At 40.9% G+C, this 18167-nt stretch overlaps 1 protein-coding gene across 2 annotated transcripts in view; it reads right to left on the bottom strand.

Moving 5' to 3' along the window:
- The window catches only part of ORC2 (origin recognition complex, subunit 2), a 61090-nt gene extending 49692 nt beyond the window's left edge, over positions 1-11398 (bottom strand). Inside the window, exons 1-4 of one of the 2 annotated variants that reach the window (XM_011974524.1) lie at positions 11167-11398; positions 6968-7016; positions 5576-5679; positions 4933-5076 (exon numbers count right to left, since the gene is read on the bottom strand). In XM_011974524.1, the coding sequence (XP_011829914.1) occupies positions 4933-5076; positions 5576-5669 (238 nt within the window). In that variant the 5' untranslated portion in view covers positions 5670-5679; positions 6968-7016; positions 11167-11398. Of the gene's footprint in view, positions 1-4932; positions 5077-5575; positions 5680-6967; positions 7017-10894 lie in introns of both variants that reach the window. The other variant, XM_011974525.1, reaches the window with a different exon arrangement.
- Positions 11399-18167: the final 6769 nt, after the last annotated feature.

Raw genomic sequence — 18167 nt, 5'->3', positions numbered from 1 at the left:
CGCCCACCACCATACCCAGCTAATTTTTTTTTGTATTTTTAGTAGAGACGGGGTTTCACCATGTTAGCCAGGATGGTCTTGATCTCCTAACCTCGTGATCTGCCCACCTCGTCCTCCCAAAGTGCTGGGATTACAGGCGTGAGCCACCGCGCCTGGCCTATATAATTTATTTTTGTCTCTATGTCAAATATAGACAAAATATAAACTTGAAAAAGTTATTAACTAAAACGACTGGTTTTAAGGTACGAATGAGAAACTAAAAGATTTAAGAGAAAATTTGAGAAACATGAAAGCCTACTACACTCAGATAGCATTAAAAGTATCATTAAGTTATCAGTTTATTGGAGGAAAATGAAACTGGAAAATTCCAGTTGATGCATTATGGATATGCTATCTTAAAAATTAAAAAAAAAAAAAAAAAAAGCAGGCTGGGCGTAATGGCTCACGCCTGCAATCTCAGCACGTTGGATAGGCCAAGGCTGGCAGATCACTTGAGCCCAGGAGTTTGAGACCAGCCTGGTCAACATGGTGAGACCCCACCTCTACAAAATATACAAAAACTAGCCAGGCACGGTGGTGCGCACCTGTAGTTGCAGCTACTCAGGAGGCTTAGGTGGGAGGATCACCTGAGCCCAGGGAGACTAAAGTTGTAGTGAGCCTTGATTGTGCCACTGCACTCCAGCCTAGGTGACACAGTGAGACCCTGTCTCAAAAAAAAAAAAAAAGGCATACTGTTCAACCAGGTGATCTCCAGCAAACTTACATTCAAAGACTCAAGTCTGACATCAAAATCAATCACTACTGCATTAGTTACACTAATAAAAAGTTAGAAACAATCCAAAAGTATAATATAGAAAACCCTATATTGTTTATATATTAGAATGCAATACTACTAGCTATTACAGTTCTTTTTGTCTGAAGACTCATCTCTGAGAATTTCACAATATGTTAAATTTAAAAGAAAATAAAATCATCGCCTCATATCCATTAAAAGGGCTACTTTTTTTTTTTTTAAAAAAAGGAAATAGGTGTTGGTAAGAATGTGGAGAAATTGAAACCCTTGTACACTGTAGGTTGATATGTAAAATGGTGCAGCTACTGTGCAAAAAGTATGGTGGTTCCTTAAAAAATTAAAAATAGAATTAGTACATGATCCAGCATTTCCACTTACGGGTATATACCCAAAAGAATTGAATGCAGGGTCCCAAAGAGGTATTTGTACACCCATGTTCACAGCTAGCATTATTCGCAATACCCAAAAGGTGGAAGCAACCCAACTGACCATCTACAGATGAATACATTTCACTTTTGTACAATGAGAAAAATTTGGGAGATTGGTTACAAACAGTGTGAATGTACCTAATGCCACTGAACCATACACTTAAAAATGGTTCAGATGCTAAACGTTTTTGTGTGTGTATGAGATAAATTCTTGCTGTCACCCATGCTAGAGTGCAATGGTGTGACTGTGGCTCACTGCAGCCTCACCCTCCTGGGCTCAAGTCATCCTCCCACTTCAGTCTTCTGAGCAGCTAGGACTACAGGCGCATGCCACCACACACAGCTAATTTTTGTATTTTTTTGTAGAGACGGGATTTGGGATTTCTTTTTTTTTTGTTTTGAGACAGATTTTCACTCTTTTTGCCCAGGCTGGAGTGCAATGGCGTCATCTTGGCTCATTGCAACCTCCGCCTCCCGGGTTCAAGCGATTCTCCTGCCTCAGCCTCCCAAGTAAATGAGACTACAGGTGCCCACCACCACGCCCAGCTAATTTTTTGTATTTTTAGTAAAGATGGGGTTTCGCCATGTTGGCCAGGCTGGTTTTGAACTCCCGTCCTCAGGCGATCCAACCTCCTTGGCCTCCCAAAGTGCTGGGATTACAGGCATGAGCCACTGCGCCTGGCCAAAACCAAGTCTTTAGGAAGATGTAACTGTGATTAAATAGTGTAATCTGTATAAACTTTAGGAGGATATTTGGCAATATATTTCAAAACTCTTATTGTGGAAGAATGTCTAATGACAGAGTAATGTATATATGATACATTATTAACTGCAAAAAGCCTATTTATAAATAAACATAATGGTGCAAGCTTATGTGTGCCCATGCATGTATGAACAGACAGAAGATGCACACTGAAATGTTAACGGTTCCATGTTCTGTAAAGCAGGCATTCTTGACAGGTACAATACTTCTCCCAATTGGGTAAAACTGGATCTTGGTACAGGGGGGAGTGTGGAAAAAAGACTTTGACATTATTAATATAATAGTCTGCGGCCCTCCAAAGGGTCACAGTAGATAAACAGATATACAGCATATATATAGTACTGAAATTTTACAGGTGGGAAAAAGTGATTAGGAGAAAATGTCTAAAAAGGCTAATTAAGGGACAATAATTTTAAAAAGGTTGAAAAACACAGGGCATGATGCCAAAAAATAAGGCAAAGCTCCCCAGTGTGAGGAATGAATGAATGAATAAATAAGCAAATAAATAAATAAGTAAAAGGTATGGATTTCATATGTGCTGAGTACTGATTATCTCAGGCCTTTGAGGATGCCAGTCAAGGCCAGTAGCAGGGGTAGGACCCTGGGGTATTTGTCCTTGGTCTGTAGCATCCTCCTCTATTTATTCCATTGTGCCTCCAAATATTATTTGCTGTGAGTGCTGTTATGTGAGAAAGGTTCGTAAGCACTGAATTTCTACATCTAACATACCGCTTTTTAAAGAAATGATTTTTATGATAAAAGTTACATTTTTGGAATACTGTTTCAATCTCTTCTTAGGCCTGGCATAATAGGGAGTCAAGAACACCAAGTTTTATTTAGAATATCCTCAAAAAATGTCAACTGTCTAGCTGTGGATAGTTGATAGGAGACCCTACCCAGCCCACTAAATCTATTGAGGAGCAGTGGTCATTTTTTGTGTAACTCTATACAGGGAGAATATGATTCTACCCCCATAGTTAATGAACTAAGTAATAGGCACAGATAACTCAACTATGATTCATCTGTGGATATTCCAATTATATGCTATTTCTGTGTCGAGATTTTAAAAATGAATTGAGCTAAATCGACTCTTGAGAATCTAGAATGAGAGAACTGAAAAACCAAATTGTTTAACACTGGGAACTTGATGTACATTTATAAGTATGCGAGAATAAAGCACATGTACATGAAGAAAGTAAGTGGCATAGAGAAATCAGAACAGATGCACAGAGATGACACAGGGAGACCCGGAGACTCATGAAAGCACAGTTCCTCAGTTTTTAACACTGTCCCAGTTCCAACTCTCCTAGTGCCCAACAATATTGATTTCTTTCCTTGTCATTATTTTTTTAAGCTAGGTTGTGGGGATCTGTGTTCCTTGTACCCAGGAAAAACCTAACTAAAATATAATTCAAGCCTAAAAAATGTTTTATGTTAAGAATAATCTTGCAGGAATCTGGCTTCGATATAAAAATTAAAGCCACACACACAATACCAGCATCCCTGGGTTAGGACACTACTTCTTGAAATGCTCCTCCTAGTTCTGTAAAGATCAAGGTAAAAATAAAGTAACTTGCTTTAGAAAGTTATTTTAAATAAGTTAGAAACATATTTTTTTGTTTTGTTTTGACCTAGGATCTTGATTTGTCACCCAAGCTGAGTATAGTGGTGCAATCACAGCTCACTGTAGCCTCAACCTCCTGGGCTCAAGCAATCCTGTGCCTTAGCCTCCCAAGTAATTGGGACTATAGATACACACCACCATGCTCAGATAATTTTTTTTTTTTTTTGAGACAGGGTCTCACTTGTCCACACTGGAGTGCAGTGGTATGATCACGGCTCACTGCTGCCTTAACCTCCCAGGCTCAAGTGATCCGCCCACCTCAGCCTCCCTGGTAGCTGGGACCACAGGTGTGTGCCACCACGCCAGGCTAGTCTCAAACCCCTGTACTCAAGCGATCAGTCTGCTTTGGCCTCCCAATTGTGCTGAGATTACAGACATAAGCCACCACACATCCAGCTTCCAGCTAATTAAAAACATTTTTTTTTTTTTGTAGAAACGGGATCTTACTATGTTGCCCAGGATGGTTACAAACTCCTGGGGCCCAAGCAGTCCTCCTGCCACAGTCTCCCAATGTGCTGGGAGTACAGGCGTGAGCCACCAAGCCGGGCCATAAATAAATAAATATCTTAAAAATAGTACTAGCTACTCAGGTGGCTAAGCTGGGAGATCTCTTGAACCCAGAAGTTGGAGGCTACAGTGAGCTGTTTTTGCCATGGCATCACGACAGAGATCCTGTCTCTAAAATAAATAAATAAATAAATAAATAAATATCCTGAAAATCACTTTAGGAGTACTATGCAGCCATAAAAAGGAATGAGATCATATCCTTTGCAGGGACATGGATGAAGCTGGAAGCCATCATCCTCAGCAGACTAACACAGGAACATAAAACCAAACACTGCATGTTCTCACTCATAAGTGGGAGTTGAAAAATGAGAACACATGGACACAGGAGGGGAACAACACACGCCACGGCCTGTGAGTGGGTGGAGGGAGGGAGAGCATCAGGACAGACAGCTAATGCATGTAAGGCTGAAAACTTAGATGACGGGTTGAAAGGTGCAGCAAACCGCCATGGCACATGTATACCTATGTAACAAACCTGCACATTCTGCACATGTATCCCGGCAAAATTCAAAAAACAAAGTAAAAAGAAAATAACTTTAGAAAGGTTGGTCTATAGATTCCTTCCTACTGAAAACTATGTGCAGGACTGGTTGTTAAAAAAAAAAAGAACTGTGGAGAAATTGAAGCAAATGCTTTTTAAATGAGAAACGATAATATAGAACACCACTGTTTAACCTACCAGACTACTTTTGTGTATCCTATAAAGCAATTTTGCTACTAGCAGAAACATGAGTGCATATTTCACCCCCTCAAATACCTTGAACATCTCTTCCCATAATTTCCACATAGTTCTGATCTTTTAAGACCTCCTGGTCATCTTCCTCCAAATCATATTCTGGCTTCTTTATTATTTTTTTGGGGTTGACCAAAAGCTGAGCTCGCTCCTTCTTTAATTTAGCTCCTATAAGAACATCCAAAGAATTAGAGCCTGACAGGTATAAATTCTTTCTAAACATTACATTTAAATAAGTAAAGAAATTATAATATTTATATTGTCATTACTTAAAAGCTGGGAAAAAAGTTTTCTCTTTGATTAAAACTGACCACTCTTCCACAGTTTATACAGTTAAAAAACAAAAAACAAAAACAAGAAAACCCCCACAATCTCGAAAGTGTGTATTTTTAGGGTTCAAAATAAGCACATATTTTAAATTACAATGGGTAGTTATCAATGACTACCACTACTGAGCATTTCATTTTAGATTAGGCTTTATTGAACATTTTCAATTAAAGTTTGAAAGAATTAAACTAAAAATTAAAGCAGTTTTTATTTAGTTTTACTAACCAGATCAATCCTTTGTGCTATATTTTCAAAATAAAATGTTAAAAGTTTTAAAAGTGAAATAATCCTTAAACATTATATAATAAGCATCTCTTCAAATTGTACAATCACTTAGTACCTCCTTCTCTATCAAGAATGTGATTAAGAACATCATCATCTCCCACAAAATGAACCTCCAGCATCTTGTCTTCCTTTAATTCTGGTTTACTCATTGTTGCCAACCTAAACAAAAACAGTAAGTTACTCAAAAGTGATGAAGAATTCATATCAACCACCAAATTAAACATTCACATAATGAATACATGTCTTTATCTAGTATTTTTAAAGTCTTTTTAAGTATAAAAAATATATTATGCATTACTATATTACTATATATTCAACTGTAGGTAACTCAATTCTTTATCTAAAAAATTGGGGAGGGAAAGAGATGTCTGAGATTTGAGAAGAGCTAAATCCTATCAAGGTAGCTAAAATATACTCAGAAAAAAATAAAATATACTCAGAAAAACAATTCAAGTTTTAATGAATGCTCCAACCAATCTAGATAAGCACATTAACAGAAATAGGGTGGTTAATACATGAGTGTCTAGAAAAGTGATAGCCAAACAAAGAATAACGGTTTGGTGGATTATATTATCTGTTCACTAGAAAGCTATAGTCAATTGTGGGGAGGCTGTTAAACTTCATTTATGTCCTAAACCTGGATAAAAAACCCTCAAGCACCTCCCTTTACTTTTATGGAATGCTTACCAAATAACTTTACAAATATGAATATGGCTTTCTAGGTATCTTGGTAACTAAATAGTAAACACAAATCTTTTGAACACTTAACACTCAGTTCCTCACTGAACAAACCTCCAGAGTTTGGCAAGCAAAAGTTTGATCAACTGTGACTAGTCTGACAAAATGTACTTTCAGAACTTATTATGCTACTGACCTGAAAATAACTAATGATGATTTTAACTGTTGCCAGCTAATCAGTTTACCCAAAAAATGTAAACTAAGATTCAGTGTTCTTGGTGTCTTAGTGATTTATTTTCTCTTTTCTCTTTCTTACAATCTTATTTTCACCTTTTCTTTTGGCAGGAGAAACTATTGACTGTGTCTCTCTTTCCTCCCTCCCTCCCTCCCTTCCTTTCTTTTTTTTTTTTTTTTGAGACAGGGTCTCACTGTGTTGCCTTAGTCTCAACTACTTGGGCTCAAGCAATCCTCCTATCTCAACCTCTGAAGTAGCTGCGATTATAGGCACATGCCACCATGCTAGGCAGGTTTTCCTCTTTTTGTAGAGACAGAGTCTCACTATGTTGCCCAGGCTGGTTTTGAGCTCTTGGAATTAAGCAATCTTCCCACTTCACCCTCCCAAACTGCTGGGATTACAGGCACGGGCCACCACAACTAGCCATTTATCTCTTCTGAGTTCATTATCTGCAGGAAGAGAACTAATTCAATGTTACCAAGTTTTATTTTGACAAGCAACATGCTTAAATGACTTGTTTCACTTTTCATTTACCTTTTAAGGTACTACACATTCTGCAGCTGCAAAATTCAGATAGAGTCACCTGTAATTGGAAAAAGAACTCAGTCAGGGTCAGGTAACAGAAAAATGAAAGCAATGGGGCAAAAACAAGTTCCACAAGTTTTGACAAGCATGATAAATAGATAACATGTAGACCTTACAAAGCTAAAGCTGTTGTAATGGTATAGTAAAGGACAAAAAGACCATTACCAATTTGGCCAGGAAGTCCTAGATACTGAGAACATCTGGATGGAGTGGGAAGATAGGAGGACAAAATTTGAGTACTTACAATGTGCTAGACATAGTTTTGAGTACTCCATATGTATTCTCATTTAATCTGCACAACTCTATGAGGTTCATACTTTGTGTACAAAGATAATAAATACTGGGCTGGGTGCAGTGGCTCATGCCTGTAATCTCTGCTTTGGGAGGCTGAGGCAGGGGGATCCCTTGAGGCCAGGAGCTGAAGACAAGCCTGGTAACATAGTAAGGCCCTGCCTCTATAAAAAAAAAAAAAAAAAAAAAAAATTAGCTGGGAGTGGTGGCATGTGCCTATAGTTTACTTGGAGGCTGAAGTGGGAGGATTCCTTGAGCCCCAGAGTTCGAGATTACACTGAGCTATGATCACATTGCTGCACTCGAGCTTGGACGACAGAGTAAGACCCTGTCTCTAATTTTTTTTTCTTTTTTTTGAGACAGGGTCTGGGCTCTGCCACCTAGAGCAGTGGTACGCTCTTGGCTCACCACAACTCCGACCTGGGCTCGGGTGATCTGTCCACCTCAGCCTCCCATATAGCTGGGCCTACCGGCTTGTGCCACCACACCCCCGGCTAACTTCTGTGTTTTTTGTAGAAATGAGGTTTCACCATGTTGCCTAGGCTTGTCTCAAACCTTTGGGCTCAAGCGATCTACCTACCTCTACCTCCCAAAGTGCTGGGATGATAGGAGTGAGCCACCACACCAGGTCAAAAAAATTTGTTTAAACAAAAAATAAAAAATTGTGGACTTAGCTATGATATGAAGGAAAAATTTTAGAAATAAAAATAAAAAATAAAGATAATAAATACTTCATCTATAACTTATGACCACTGCTTGTAAAACATGTCCTCTTGGGCCTTCTTTCTAGTCATGATACTGCTTCCTATTATGGGGAATCTGGGTATATTAGAGAAAAAGTTTAATCCATTTACATATTTGTATAAAATAAACAAACAGGTTTTTTGAGGGCACTGTTTGTGAGGCACTGTATTAGGCACATTTATGTACACCAGCTCATTAAATCCTCAGATTCTCTCACATAGGTATTTTGCATCCCTCTCTTTATATATATAATGTCCCCAATTTACAAATGAGTAGACTGAGGCTAACTCATTAAATATTAATAACTCATTAAATTATTAATGCCAATACACACAATTATAAAGTCTATTAGAGTTGAAATCCAGGTCTGACTGATCCTAACTTCTTCTTTTTTTTCCTTCTTTTTTTTTTTTTTTTAAGACAGAGTCTTGCTGTGTCCCAGGCTGGAGTGCAGAGGCTCAATCTCAGTTCACTGCAACCTCCGCCTCCCGGGTTCAAGAGATTCTCCTGCCTCAGCCTCCCGAGTAGCTGGGACTACAGGTGTACACCACCACACCCAGCTAATTTTTGCACTTTTAGTAGAGATGGGGTTTCACCATGTTGGCCAGGATGGTCTCGATCTCTTGACCTCATGATCGGCCCACCTTGGCCTCCCAAAGTGTTGGGATTACAGGTGTAAGCCACTGTACCTGGCAGATTACTAACTTCCTGACCACTCTATTACACCACATACCTCTCCTGCCATCAAATAAAAATGTTATCCTAAATGCTTGTTTTTTTTGTTGTTCTGGGTTGTTTTTGTGGGGGGGGGTTTGTTTGTTTTTTGAAACAGGGTCATTCATCTCTGTCACCCAGGCTGGAGTGCAGTGGTGTGATCTCAGCTCACTGCAACACCTCACCTCAGCCTCCTGAGTAGGTGGGACTACAGGTGTGCAATGCCAAGCCTCGCTAATTTTTGTATTTTTTTGTAGAGACGGGGTTTCCCCATGTTGCCCAGGGTGGCCTGAGCTCAAGCGATCTGCCCACCTCAGCCTCCCCAAGTGCTGGGACTGCAGGTGTGAACTACTGTGCTGAATGCTAAATGCTTGTTTTGACCTCTGAAAACCATTCATAATAGGTCTAGTTATTTCTCTACATGTCAGTTAGGGTTAGGGTATTCTATAGCCCATAACTATAGAATGTCCAAAGAATTCTATAGTTTCTCTAACTTTCCAGTTCATTGGGTGAAACATTACTAGTTCTATCAAGCATACTTCAAAGAGCATGGCCAGAGTCAGCATAATCTACATTATTTTACTTAATTATATGCTGCCATGTACTACAAAGGATTTGAAGCAATGACAAGGATCAAATGTGATAAAACAAATTATAAATTATAAATGCTAATAGGGAGTCTGCATCAGAAAAAATATAACGGAAAGCAGAAAATAAAATCACAAAACGAATTTTTGGCTCTGAGCTTCCTGGTAATTAAAGGAAAAAGCAAGTAAAGGTCTGTTACATAATTCTTATTGGCCAAAGTTTAGTTGTTCTTGGGGATGGGGGGGACGAGATTTTCCAGGAAAATTTAAAAACAAATATTCTAGGCAACTAAGTATTGTCCTAGGCAATTTCCCTATGGTATTCTATATAAGAATTGCCTGGACAGAGGCAGCCTGAGTCTTGTTTGTAGCCAAGTGCATTTATACAAACATTTCCTTTTCTAATTTTGGAGCATCTTACTAAATAGTACAAAATCACCAAATTAAAGAAAATGTCCACAAAGACCTCATGAGAAACGTTTCCTTCTTTCCTTTCCAACAGTTCCTGAAAAACAAACACACAAACAAACAAACAAAAAACCTAACAATCACACAATAAAATGCAATATTTAGTGACCATTATGACCGTTCAAGGCATTGCCTTGGTGCTTACCGGTCACCCCTTTCAAGAAGTTAACTTCAAGGCAATTCAGCAGCACCAAGTGTTAGCAACACACTCTCCTTTGAAAGCAAATGAAAGATTTGCTGTAATTTTAAAAAACATAATCCTTTGAAAAAGGTTGGATAGATTAGTGGTTAAGCACCAATTTTAATATCAGAGAAACGTGAGTTCCAATCTCCACTCCATACTTTATAACTGTGTGACTTTGTCCAAAGTCCTGACGATTAAATGAAATCATGTGCCTGATGTATAAAAGAGCATCACTGAATGCTCCCAATTATCGGTAATTTTTTCTTTAACCTTTTTCTTTTTTAGCTCCTTACTGCAGTACACACTGAGATATTTTTACTTTAAACTTCAACTTCACCATGCAGATCTCTTGTACATCTCTAACTCATTCAACATCTAACAGAAAAACTGCTCAATAAGTGATAATGCCCGTTTAACGTGTAGTGCCCTTATATAACGGTGTAGGACCGTGCTATTTTTCTTCAGATTGCAATTTAACTGGGGAAAAGTGTAACGATTCTATTAGGATTTCAATTGTAAAATGAAAAGTAACGTCTCAACATCTTTTTGATTAAAAAGCTCTACCAACAGGGCCTGGCTTATCAACATTTTACAGCCAAGCGTGGCTCCAAGGTGACCGATCAGTTAGTTAGCAGGACACATGGGTGCCTCCAGGCTGGGATGACATCAAAGGTTCTAGCTACAGTGGTTCTGGGACGCGATCTCTTCCTCTTCATACCTCACAGGGCACTCTACCACTTTCGTTACAGATCTTCACAGTTCTCCTTTTCCAACCAGAGGGCTTCGTAAGCTGGGAATCAGGTATGTTAATATTAGGCGTCCCTTTCACAAAAGGCTTTTAACTGCTGGGCAGGCTAACGAAAGGTCCTCCCAGAGCGAGCCTCTCACCTCAAGTATTAAAGGACTTTGGCCTGCGCCTCCAACCTCTGGCCAGTTGGCTGCGCTCCACCAGCAAAGGGTTCTGGAGCCCCCGGGCAGCCTGCGGGGGGCAGCGAGGCGCAGAGACCATGTCCCGAGTGCCGAGGGAAAGCCCTGAGATGCGCGACGTGGGACGCTGGGGGCCAAGCTCCGACGCGGGGCTGTGTGCACCTGGACGCGCCTCACAAGCCGCGAGCTAAGCAGAAAAGGGAGGCAGGCTGCCCCGACACCCCACTACTCACCGCTAGGTTTCCGCCTGGCGCCGATCCGGCCGCCTCACGCCGGCCGAACGACACCCCGCTGAGTCGCCGCCGCAGGGAAAGCACCTTCGGCACCAACGGGAGAAGCCAATTTCTAGTAATTCGCGCCCGACGACGGCGGAGGTAAGGAGCCCTGCAGGCCAGCTGGGGGATGGGAAGCCTGCGTGCGGCACACCGAATCTCCCGCCCTGTTCAGGGGGCGGTGCCCGGGGAAGCCAATAGGAAGAGGAGTCGGCCAAGAGCGACGGCTCTGCCGGCCAGTCGGCGCCGGCCACTCGGCCCCGCCCATCAGGAAACCTGAGGAAAACGGATCCTTAGGCCCTGAGTTGTGGGCCTTATCTTTCCTTTCCTCTTTCCGTTTCCGGGGAAGGGAGAAGGAAGTGTTGTGTGGATGCGAGGAAGTTTGCAGAATAGCTGGCTGAGTGGTGGCTGTGTACTTGGGGTCGGGCGCAGTGGCTCACGCCTCTAATCCCAGCACTTTGGGAGGTCGAGGCGGGCGAATCACCTGAAGTCAGGAGCTGGAGACCAGTCCGACTGACATGGAGAAACCCCGTCTCTAGTGAAAATACAGAATTAGCCGGGCGAGGTGGCGGGCGCCTGTAATCCCAGCTACTCGGGAGGCTGAGGCAGGAGAATCGCTTGAACCTGGGAGGCAGAGGTTGCAGTGAGCCGAGATCGCGCCATTGCACTCCAGCCTGGGCAACAAGAGCGAAACTCCGTCTCAAAAAAAAAAAAAAAAGTGTTCGTTGGTTTCGCCAGGTACCTTTTGAAGAAAAAGGTAATGGAAATTGATTCGTGTTTCTTTTTTAAATATTTTCTTCATTTGGCGTGAAAGGTAGGATCTTGTACATCTCCAGGGTTTGGAGTAGGGAAAAGAGACGTTAGGAGAAGCACTGAATTATGGAGATGGGATCGGACGGCTAGTGGGATGAAGAGGCTGGGGAAATAGAATGAATAGACAGAGAAAATGATTGACTTCAACTATCCAAAATATAAAAAAGGCAAGACAGAGAAAATGAGGAAGAAAAGGAATGAACCTGGATGGGATCCATACAGTATTAAGAACAGGGTACTATTTCATTTGGATTCACTGACTCAAAACAAAACAAAACTACAGAGTACTCTGCGAATCAGAAGATAAGGATTCAGTATCTAGCGAGACACCTACAATCTCTGCATTCACTATAGTTACCTAGCACGTGAAGATATTGAACAGACAATATTGAGAAAAATGCTATTATATGGGAAGTGCATTGGAGCGCATGGTAGGAGTATCTAATTAAAAGTCCAGAAGGAGTCAGGAACAATTTTCTTGGAGGAAGGGATGTTTAAACTGAAACCTGAGTGTTGAATAGATTTAAAACAGGTCAAGAGGGGTGACATTTTCCAGGTAGAAGGTCCAAATCCGTGTAACAGCTGTGTAAAATGCCAAGCGTTGGGTCTGTTATTATGAAGGGCTTAGTTGGCCGTTAGGGCACTGGTCAGATTTGTATTGAAAGATCTTTGGATAAAGGAGGTAGGATTGGGAGGGAAGATATAGAGTCACGAGATTTGGAAGCTGTTTAGGAAATCCAGTTGAGAAAGAAATGATCGTAGCCTTGATACCTCATTATTCTATTTTGGCTAGGTGGAGTTAAGAAAACAGAAGAGAAAGGCAATTTTTTGTGCATTGTAAATAAAAAGAATTTGGGGAGTGACTAGAGACAGAAGATAAAGAGAACATAGCTTAACAGTTAACAACTATGTGCTTGAAGAGTGTTTAGAAATGTGAAGATGACTATCTAGCCCAGCATACACACCTGTAATCCCAGCTACTTGTGAGGCTGAGAAAAAGAAGATTGTTTGCATCCCAGAATTCCAGGATGCAGTGAGCAGTGATCTTACCTGTGACTAGCCACTGCACTCCAGCCTGGGCAACACATTGAGACCCCATTTCTCAAAAAAGAAAAATTTGAAAAAAAAGATGAAGATCTAGGAATGTTGAATAGATATGTTCTACTTATGTGTCTTTTATATATATATATATATATATATTTTTTTTTTTTGAGATGCGGTCTCCCTCTGCCTGCCCAGGCTGGAGTGCAGTGGCTACGTCACAGTTCACTGCAGCCTGGACTATCTATTCTCAACCAGACCTCCCACCTCAGCTTCCTGAGTAGCTGTGACTGCAGGCGCACGCCACCATGTCCGGCTAATTTTTGTATTTTTTGTAGAGAGGGGGTTTCACCATATTGCCCTGGTTGGTCTCCAACTCCAGAGCTCAAGTGATCCATCCTCCTGGGCTTCCCAAAGTTTTGGGATTACAGGAGTAAGCCACTGCACCTGGCTGTTTTTTAATATTTCTATGATGTCAGTAAACTCCCCTTCATTCCTCTTCTTTCCACATCTTGAAAAAAGGCTTCTACAGACCACAGAGGCCTTGGTGTGAGTGGTGGGTTTGGATGTAGTTTTTATGGTATATGTGTGGAAAATAGAGAGAAGGAGCTGAGTTTTGCATTTAAATTGATACTAAGATAAAAACAAAGAGCCATACCTTCAGAATGGAGACACAGGATTTAGGAGCAGCAGGAAGTTGAAGTCAGAGGGGACCATAAAATGGCAACTCACCATGTATTCATGGAAATTTTGCATAGGGCAGTAGACTGTTCCAAAGGGGGAAATAGAAGCTCAATATTGTAAGGGGTAGAGGCACAAGCAGTTAATTGGGTAATAGTTTGAAATTTAGGGACTGGCTTTAAAAAATCTCTAATCTATGAAACAGGGTGAAGACCTTTTAAATACCACTAAAATAACAATCAGAATTTTTTATTGAAGTATAAACATAAAATTAACAAACTAGAAAAACAGGTTAACGTAAGTTGGTTAGCTGGAATCCAGGCCTGCAGAGGGGGAAGCCAGTAATAAGCCTATTCGTGTCACAGAACTCCAGGTGGTAGTCTCAACAGCATGGGTCTGGTTCAGTGGCTCATGCCTGTAATCCCAGCACTTTAGGAGGCCAAGGCAGGTGGATCACTTGAGGTCAGGAGTGCAAGACCAACCTGACCAACATGGTGAAACTCCGTTTCTACTAAAAATAGAAAATTAGCCAGGTGTGGTGGTGCATGCCTGTAATCTCAGTTACTTGGGAGGCTGAGGCAGGAGAATTGCTTGAACCTGGGAGGCAGAGGTTGCACTGAGCCGAGATCGTGCCATTGCACTCCAGCCTGGGCAACTAGAGCGAAACTCTGTCTCAAAAAAAAAAAAAAAAAAAAAAAAAAAGCATGAAGCTGAGACTGGAGGATTGGTTGGGGGAAAAAAAAAAGGAGTATGAAGCTGAGACTGGAAGATCGGTTGGAAGTCTTGAAACAGTTAGATGCTAGATCTCCTGTCATACTTTGTGGAGGACCAGGAGATTACAAGGTGAACCGACAGGATCTAGACTCTACCACTAGGCACAACTGAGAGTAGAAATGAGGTCATACTGAAATGGGGAGGACAGGCTTAGGACCTTGTCTTACTTGGCTCCCAGAACGCTGGCAATGAGTCATATATCCCCTGAGCATTAAATTTAAAGACTTTTTCAGGCAAGCTAATCAGAAAAGACAGGAGGCCCCAACTGAAAAAGCCAGTTTATCAATATAGACCTACACTGACACCTACTAGCTGATAAGCCCTGTCCCTGCACGCTGAGCTTCTGATCAATTTTAGCGTTACCAAACTTTGGGATAAAGTCTCAGCTCTGAAAAAGAAAAAAATAAAGTAGGAGCAAACATTCTATGTAGAACCCAGAAGAAAATTTACTCAAAATTGTAATAAACTCTTGACGTTTTATATCTATTAAAAAAGGAATGTAAAAAGGAATGTGAGTCATCAAATTTAGATTCTTTAAGGAGAAAATAATTCTTAAAGTTTTAATTTTTAAATAGACTGCAGAATCAAGATGGTATCAGCTTATATCTTTTCTTCACCAGTGATCTCATCTGTCAGCACACTGAAGAAAATCAGAATCTTTATATTCTTCTTCAAGATGACTGAGTTAAAAAATGAAATCTTTTTTTAAGTTCATTTTTATGTTCAAACAAGATTTTTTACCCAAACCATATTTTACTTGATCAAATTCAAGAATATGATCTCAGTTCATATCTTCCAAATGGAAATACAACCTAAATAGCTGTATAGGTATCAGTGAGAGATCTAGATTAAGCAACCAGAACCAAGTAGGTCTTATGAACAAGTTAAGATACATTTATATTGGTCCCTAAGTTTGGGAAACTCAGTTAACTTTTGTCTTTGCCAGTATTGTGAAAAGCATTATATTGATGCTATTGCTCCTTGAAAAAATCCATTTTCTCCCTGGGTCTTTAAATAGTTTACTTAATAAAATTTTTGAGCCCCTAACTCTACCAGGGGCATAATGCCCAGGTATGGCCCTTACCCTTAAGGAATTTAGATTTTAGTTCAGTAGAAAGAATCAGGTAATTTCGACACAAAAGGGTGTAGGCTGGGCCCAGTGGCTGACACCTGTAGTCCCAACACCTTGGGAGGCTGAGGTGAGAGGATCATTGGAGCCCAGGAGTTCAAGGTCACTCTGAGCACATAGGGAGACCCCATCTGTACCAAAAAAAAAAAAAAAAATTCAAAAAGGTGTACTGAAAACTACAAGGACAACGGCCATTTAGCTTCATCTAGGGGTTGGGTTGGGGGATAGCAGAGGAACAGCCAATCCAATTTCAAAAGACAAGTAGACTTAAGCAAAAGAGAAAGTACTAGAGAAGACATTTCAGTAAGAGTACAAACTGGGTGTGGTAGTACAAAGGACAAAGGGTGTGATTGTACAAATGAGTGTGGTAGTACAAAGGACTTTGTTGTTACTTAAGAATGATAGGAGATGGGGTAGAAGTAGGCCACAGGGCCTTGTATGCAGGCTAAATAACATGGAATTTATCCCCTATATTGGAACCACTGGATAATTTTAACCAGGGTACTGATAAGCATTTAATATCCATCACTAAGGAGGATAAATTTACAGGCAAGGAGTCTAGTTAGGAGGCTATTGAAGCAGTCGATATGAAGAGGATATGAGTTTGTGCTTTAGTAGTAAAGGTGGGAAGGATTAATTTGGAAGAAAAAAGGGGGCAGTCAGCAGGATTTGGGGACTGGATAATAGAGGTGAGGGAGAGAGGAGATATAATTCTCAGGTTTCTGGCTTGGTTGCCTGGGTTAGTTCATTGGTGTGATGTGAGAGATAGATTACTGATAGAGGAAAAAGGTAGATGAGTTTAGTTTGAGGCATCTTAACTTTGAAGCGCCCAAGAGATATCCAGCTATCCAGCAGCCAGTTGGATTTAAAAGTCGAACATTCAAGAGGTCTAGGCCTAGAGATACAGATCTGGGGTCATCCGTATATAGATTTAAGCCAAGTGGTGAAAATGAGAACTGCAGGGACTGTGAGAAAAATAAGAAATGTGAGATATCTCTCATCTGAGACAGGCAGCAAGGGGATAAGGATAGTTGCAGACATAGTTCAGAACTTTGAAGTGGTAGTGGGAAATAGGAAATAAAGAACATTCATTCTAGCATCATGGCCTCCATTTCATAGAAAAAGAGTTGAGGCTGCTGAGAAAGTGATACTTTATGTGCCGAAGCTGTGGAATAGAAACTAAAGGGAATGAGAAAGGGGACAGGCCAAGAAGTGCAAGGGGCCAATGAAGATGTATTAACACCTACAGTGTTCAGTGGCCTGAGTTAGGGAATAGAGAAGGCAGACTAAAGCATTGATAGGGATGGATCTATTCTTTGGGGTGGAGGTATATTTATGTAATGGGTTAATAATACTTCTTTCTTATATTGTCAGTTACTATACTAGGTATTTCTCTAGGAAAATTTTATTATTGAGTCAGGTTCTGGACAGAAGAGAGAAAGCTTACCTATGCCAAAGATTGGTATAGCATTAAAGAGAATTTTCAATCCTGATTGCACATGAGAATTAGCTGGGGATCTTTGAAAACTATGTGATGCCAGATCCTACTCCCTGAGAGTCTGGGTGGGGCCAGGTCATCAGAATTGTTTTAAAAAATTACCCAGATGATTTTATTTATTTTTTTCGAGACAGACTTTCACTCTGCTGCCCAGGCTGGAGTGCAGTGGTGCGATCTCAGCTCACTGCAGCCTCCGCCTCCTGGGTTCAAGTGATTCTCTTGCCTCAGCCTCCAGAGTAGCTGGGACTATAGGCGCCCACCACCACACCCAGCTAATTCTTTTGTATTTTTAATAGAGATGGGGTTTCACCATGTTGACCAGGCTGGTCTCAAACTCTTCACCTCAGGTGATCACCTACCTCGGCCTCCCAAACTGCAGGGATTACAGGCTTGAGACACCGCGCCCAGTCGGCCAGATGATTTTAATGTGAAGCCAGGGCTGAGAACCAGTGAGCTAGAGAGAATTAAAAATTGGCAATAAAAATTTTTGTGAGATATGCAGTGGCCTAGATCCTGTATGTTAAACACACACTTGATAAAGGTTCAATAGATCTAATATGTCAGTGACACATGCCTCAGCAAATAACTTCTACCCTGAAACTTTTTTATATGTCAATTTGATTTCAGTCATGCTCGGGAAAAGTGATTATATCTGAGTATCTAGGAATAAAAGAGAATATGGCAGCCAAAACCTCCAAGATATTTTTTTTTGTACCAGGGATGGTGAAGCAGTCAGTGAGGACACATGAGATGACATCATCAAGTAAGTAGTGAAAGATTTGACACGGTAATCCTTAAAAATGTACACAGATGGGCCGGGCGCAGTGGCTCACGCCTGTAATCCCAGCACTTTGGGAGGCCGAGAGGGGTGGATCACGAAGTCAGGAGATTGAGACCATCCTGGCTAACACGGTGAAACCCCGTCTCTACTAAGAATACAAAAAATTAGCCAGGTGTGGTGGTGGGTGCCTGTAGTCCCAGCTACTGGGGAGGCTGAGGCAGGAGAATGGCATGAACCCGGGAGGC

Source organism: Mandrillus leucophaeus, unplaced genomic scaffold (assembly GCF_000951045.1).
Source record: "Mandrillus leucophaeus isolate KB7577 unplaced genomic scaffold, Mleu.le_1.0 Scaffold146, whole genome shotgun sequence".
Classification (NCBI taxonomy): domain Eukaryota; kingdom Metazoa; phylum Chordata; class Mammalia; order Primates; family Cercopithecidae; genus Mandrillus; species Mandrillus leucophaeus.
Note: the sequence above shows the minus strand (reverse complement) of the source record. Positions and strands in the feature narration are given on the sequence as shown.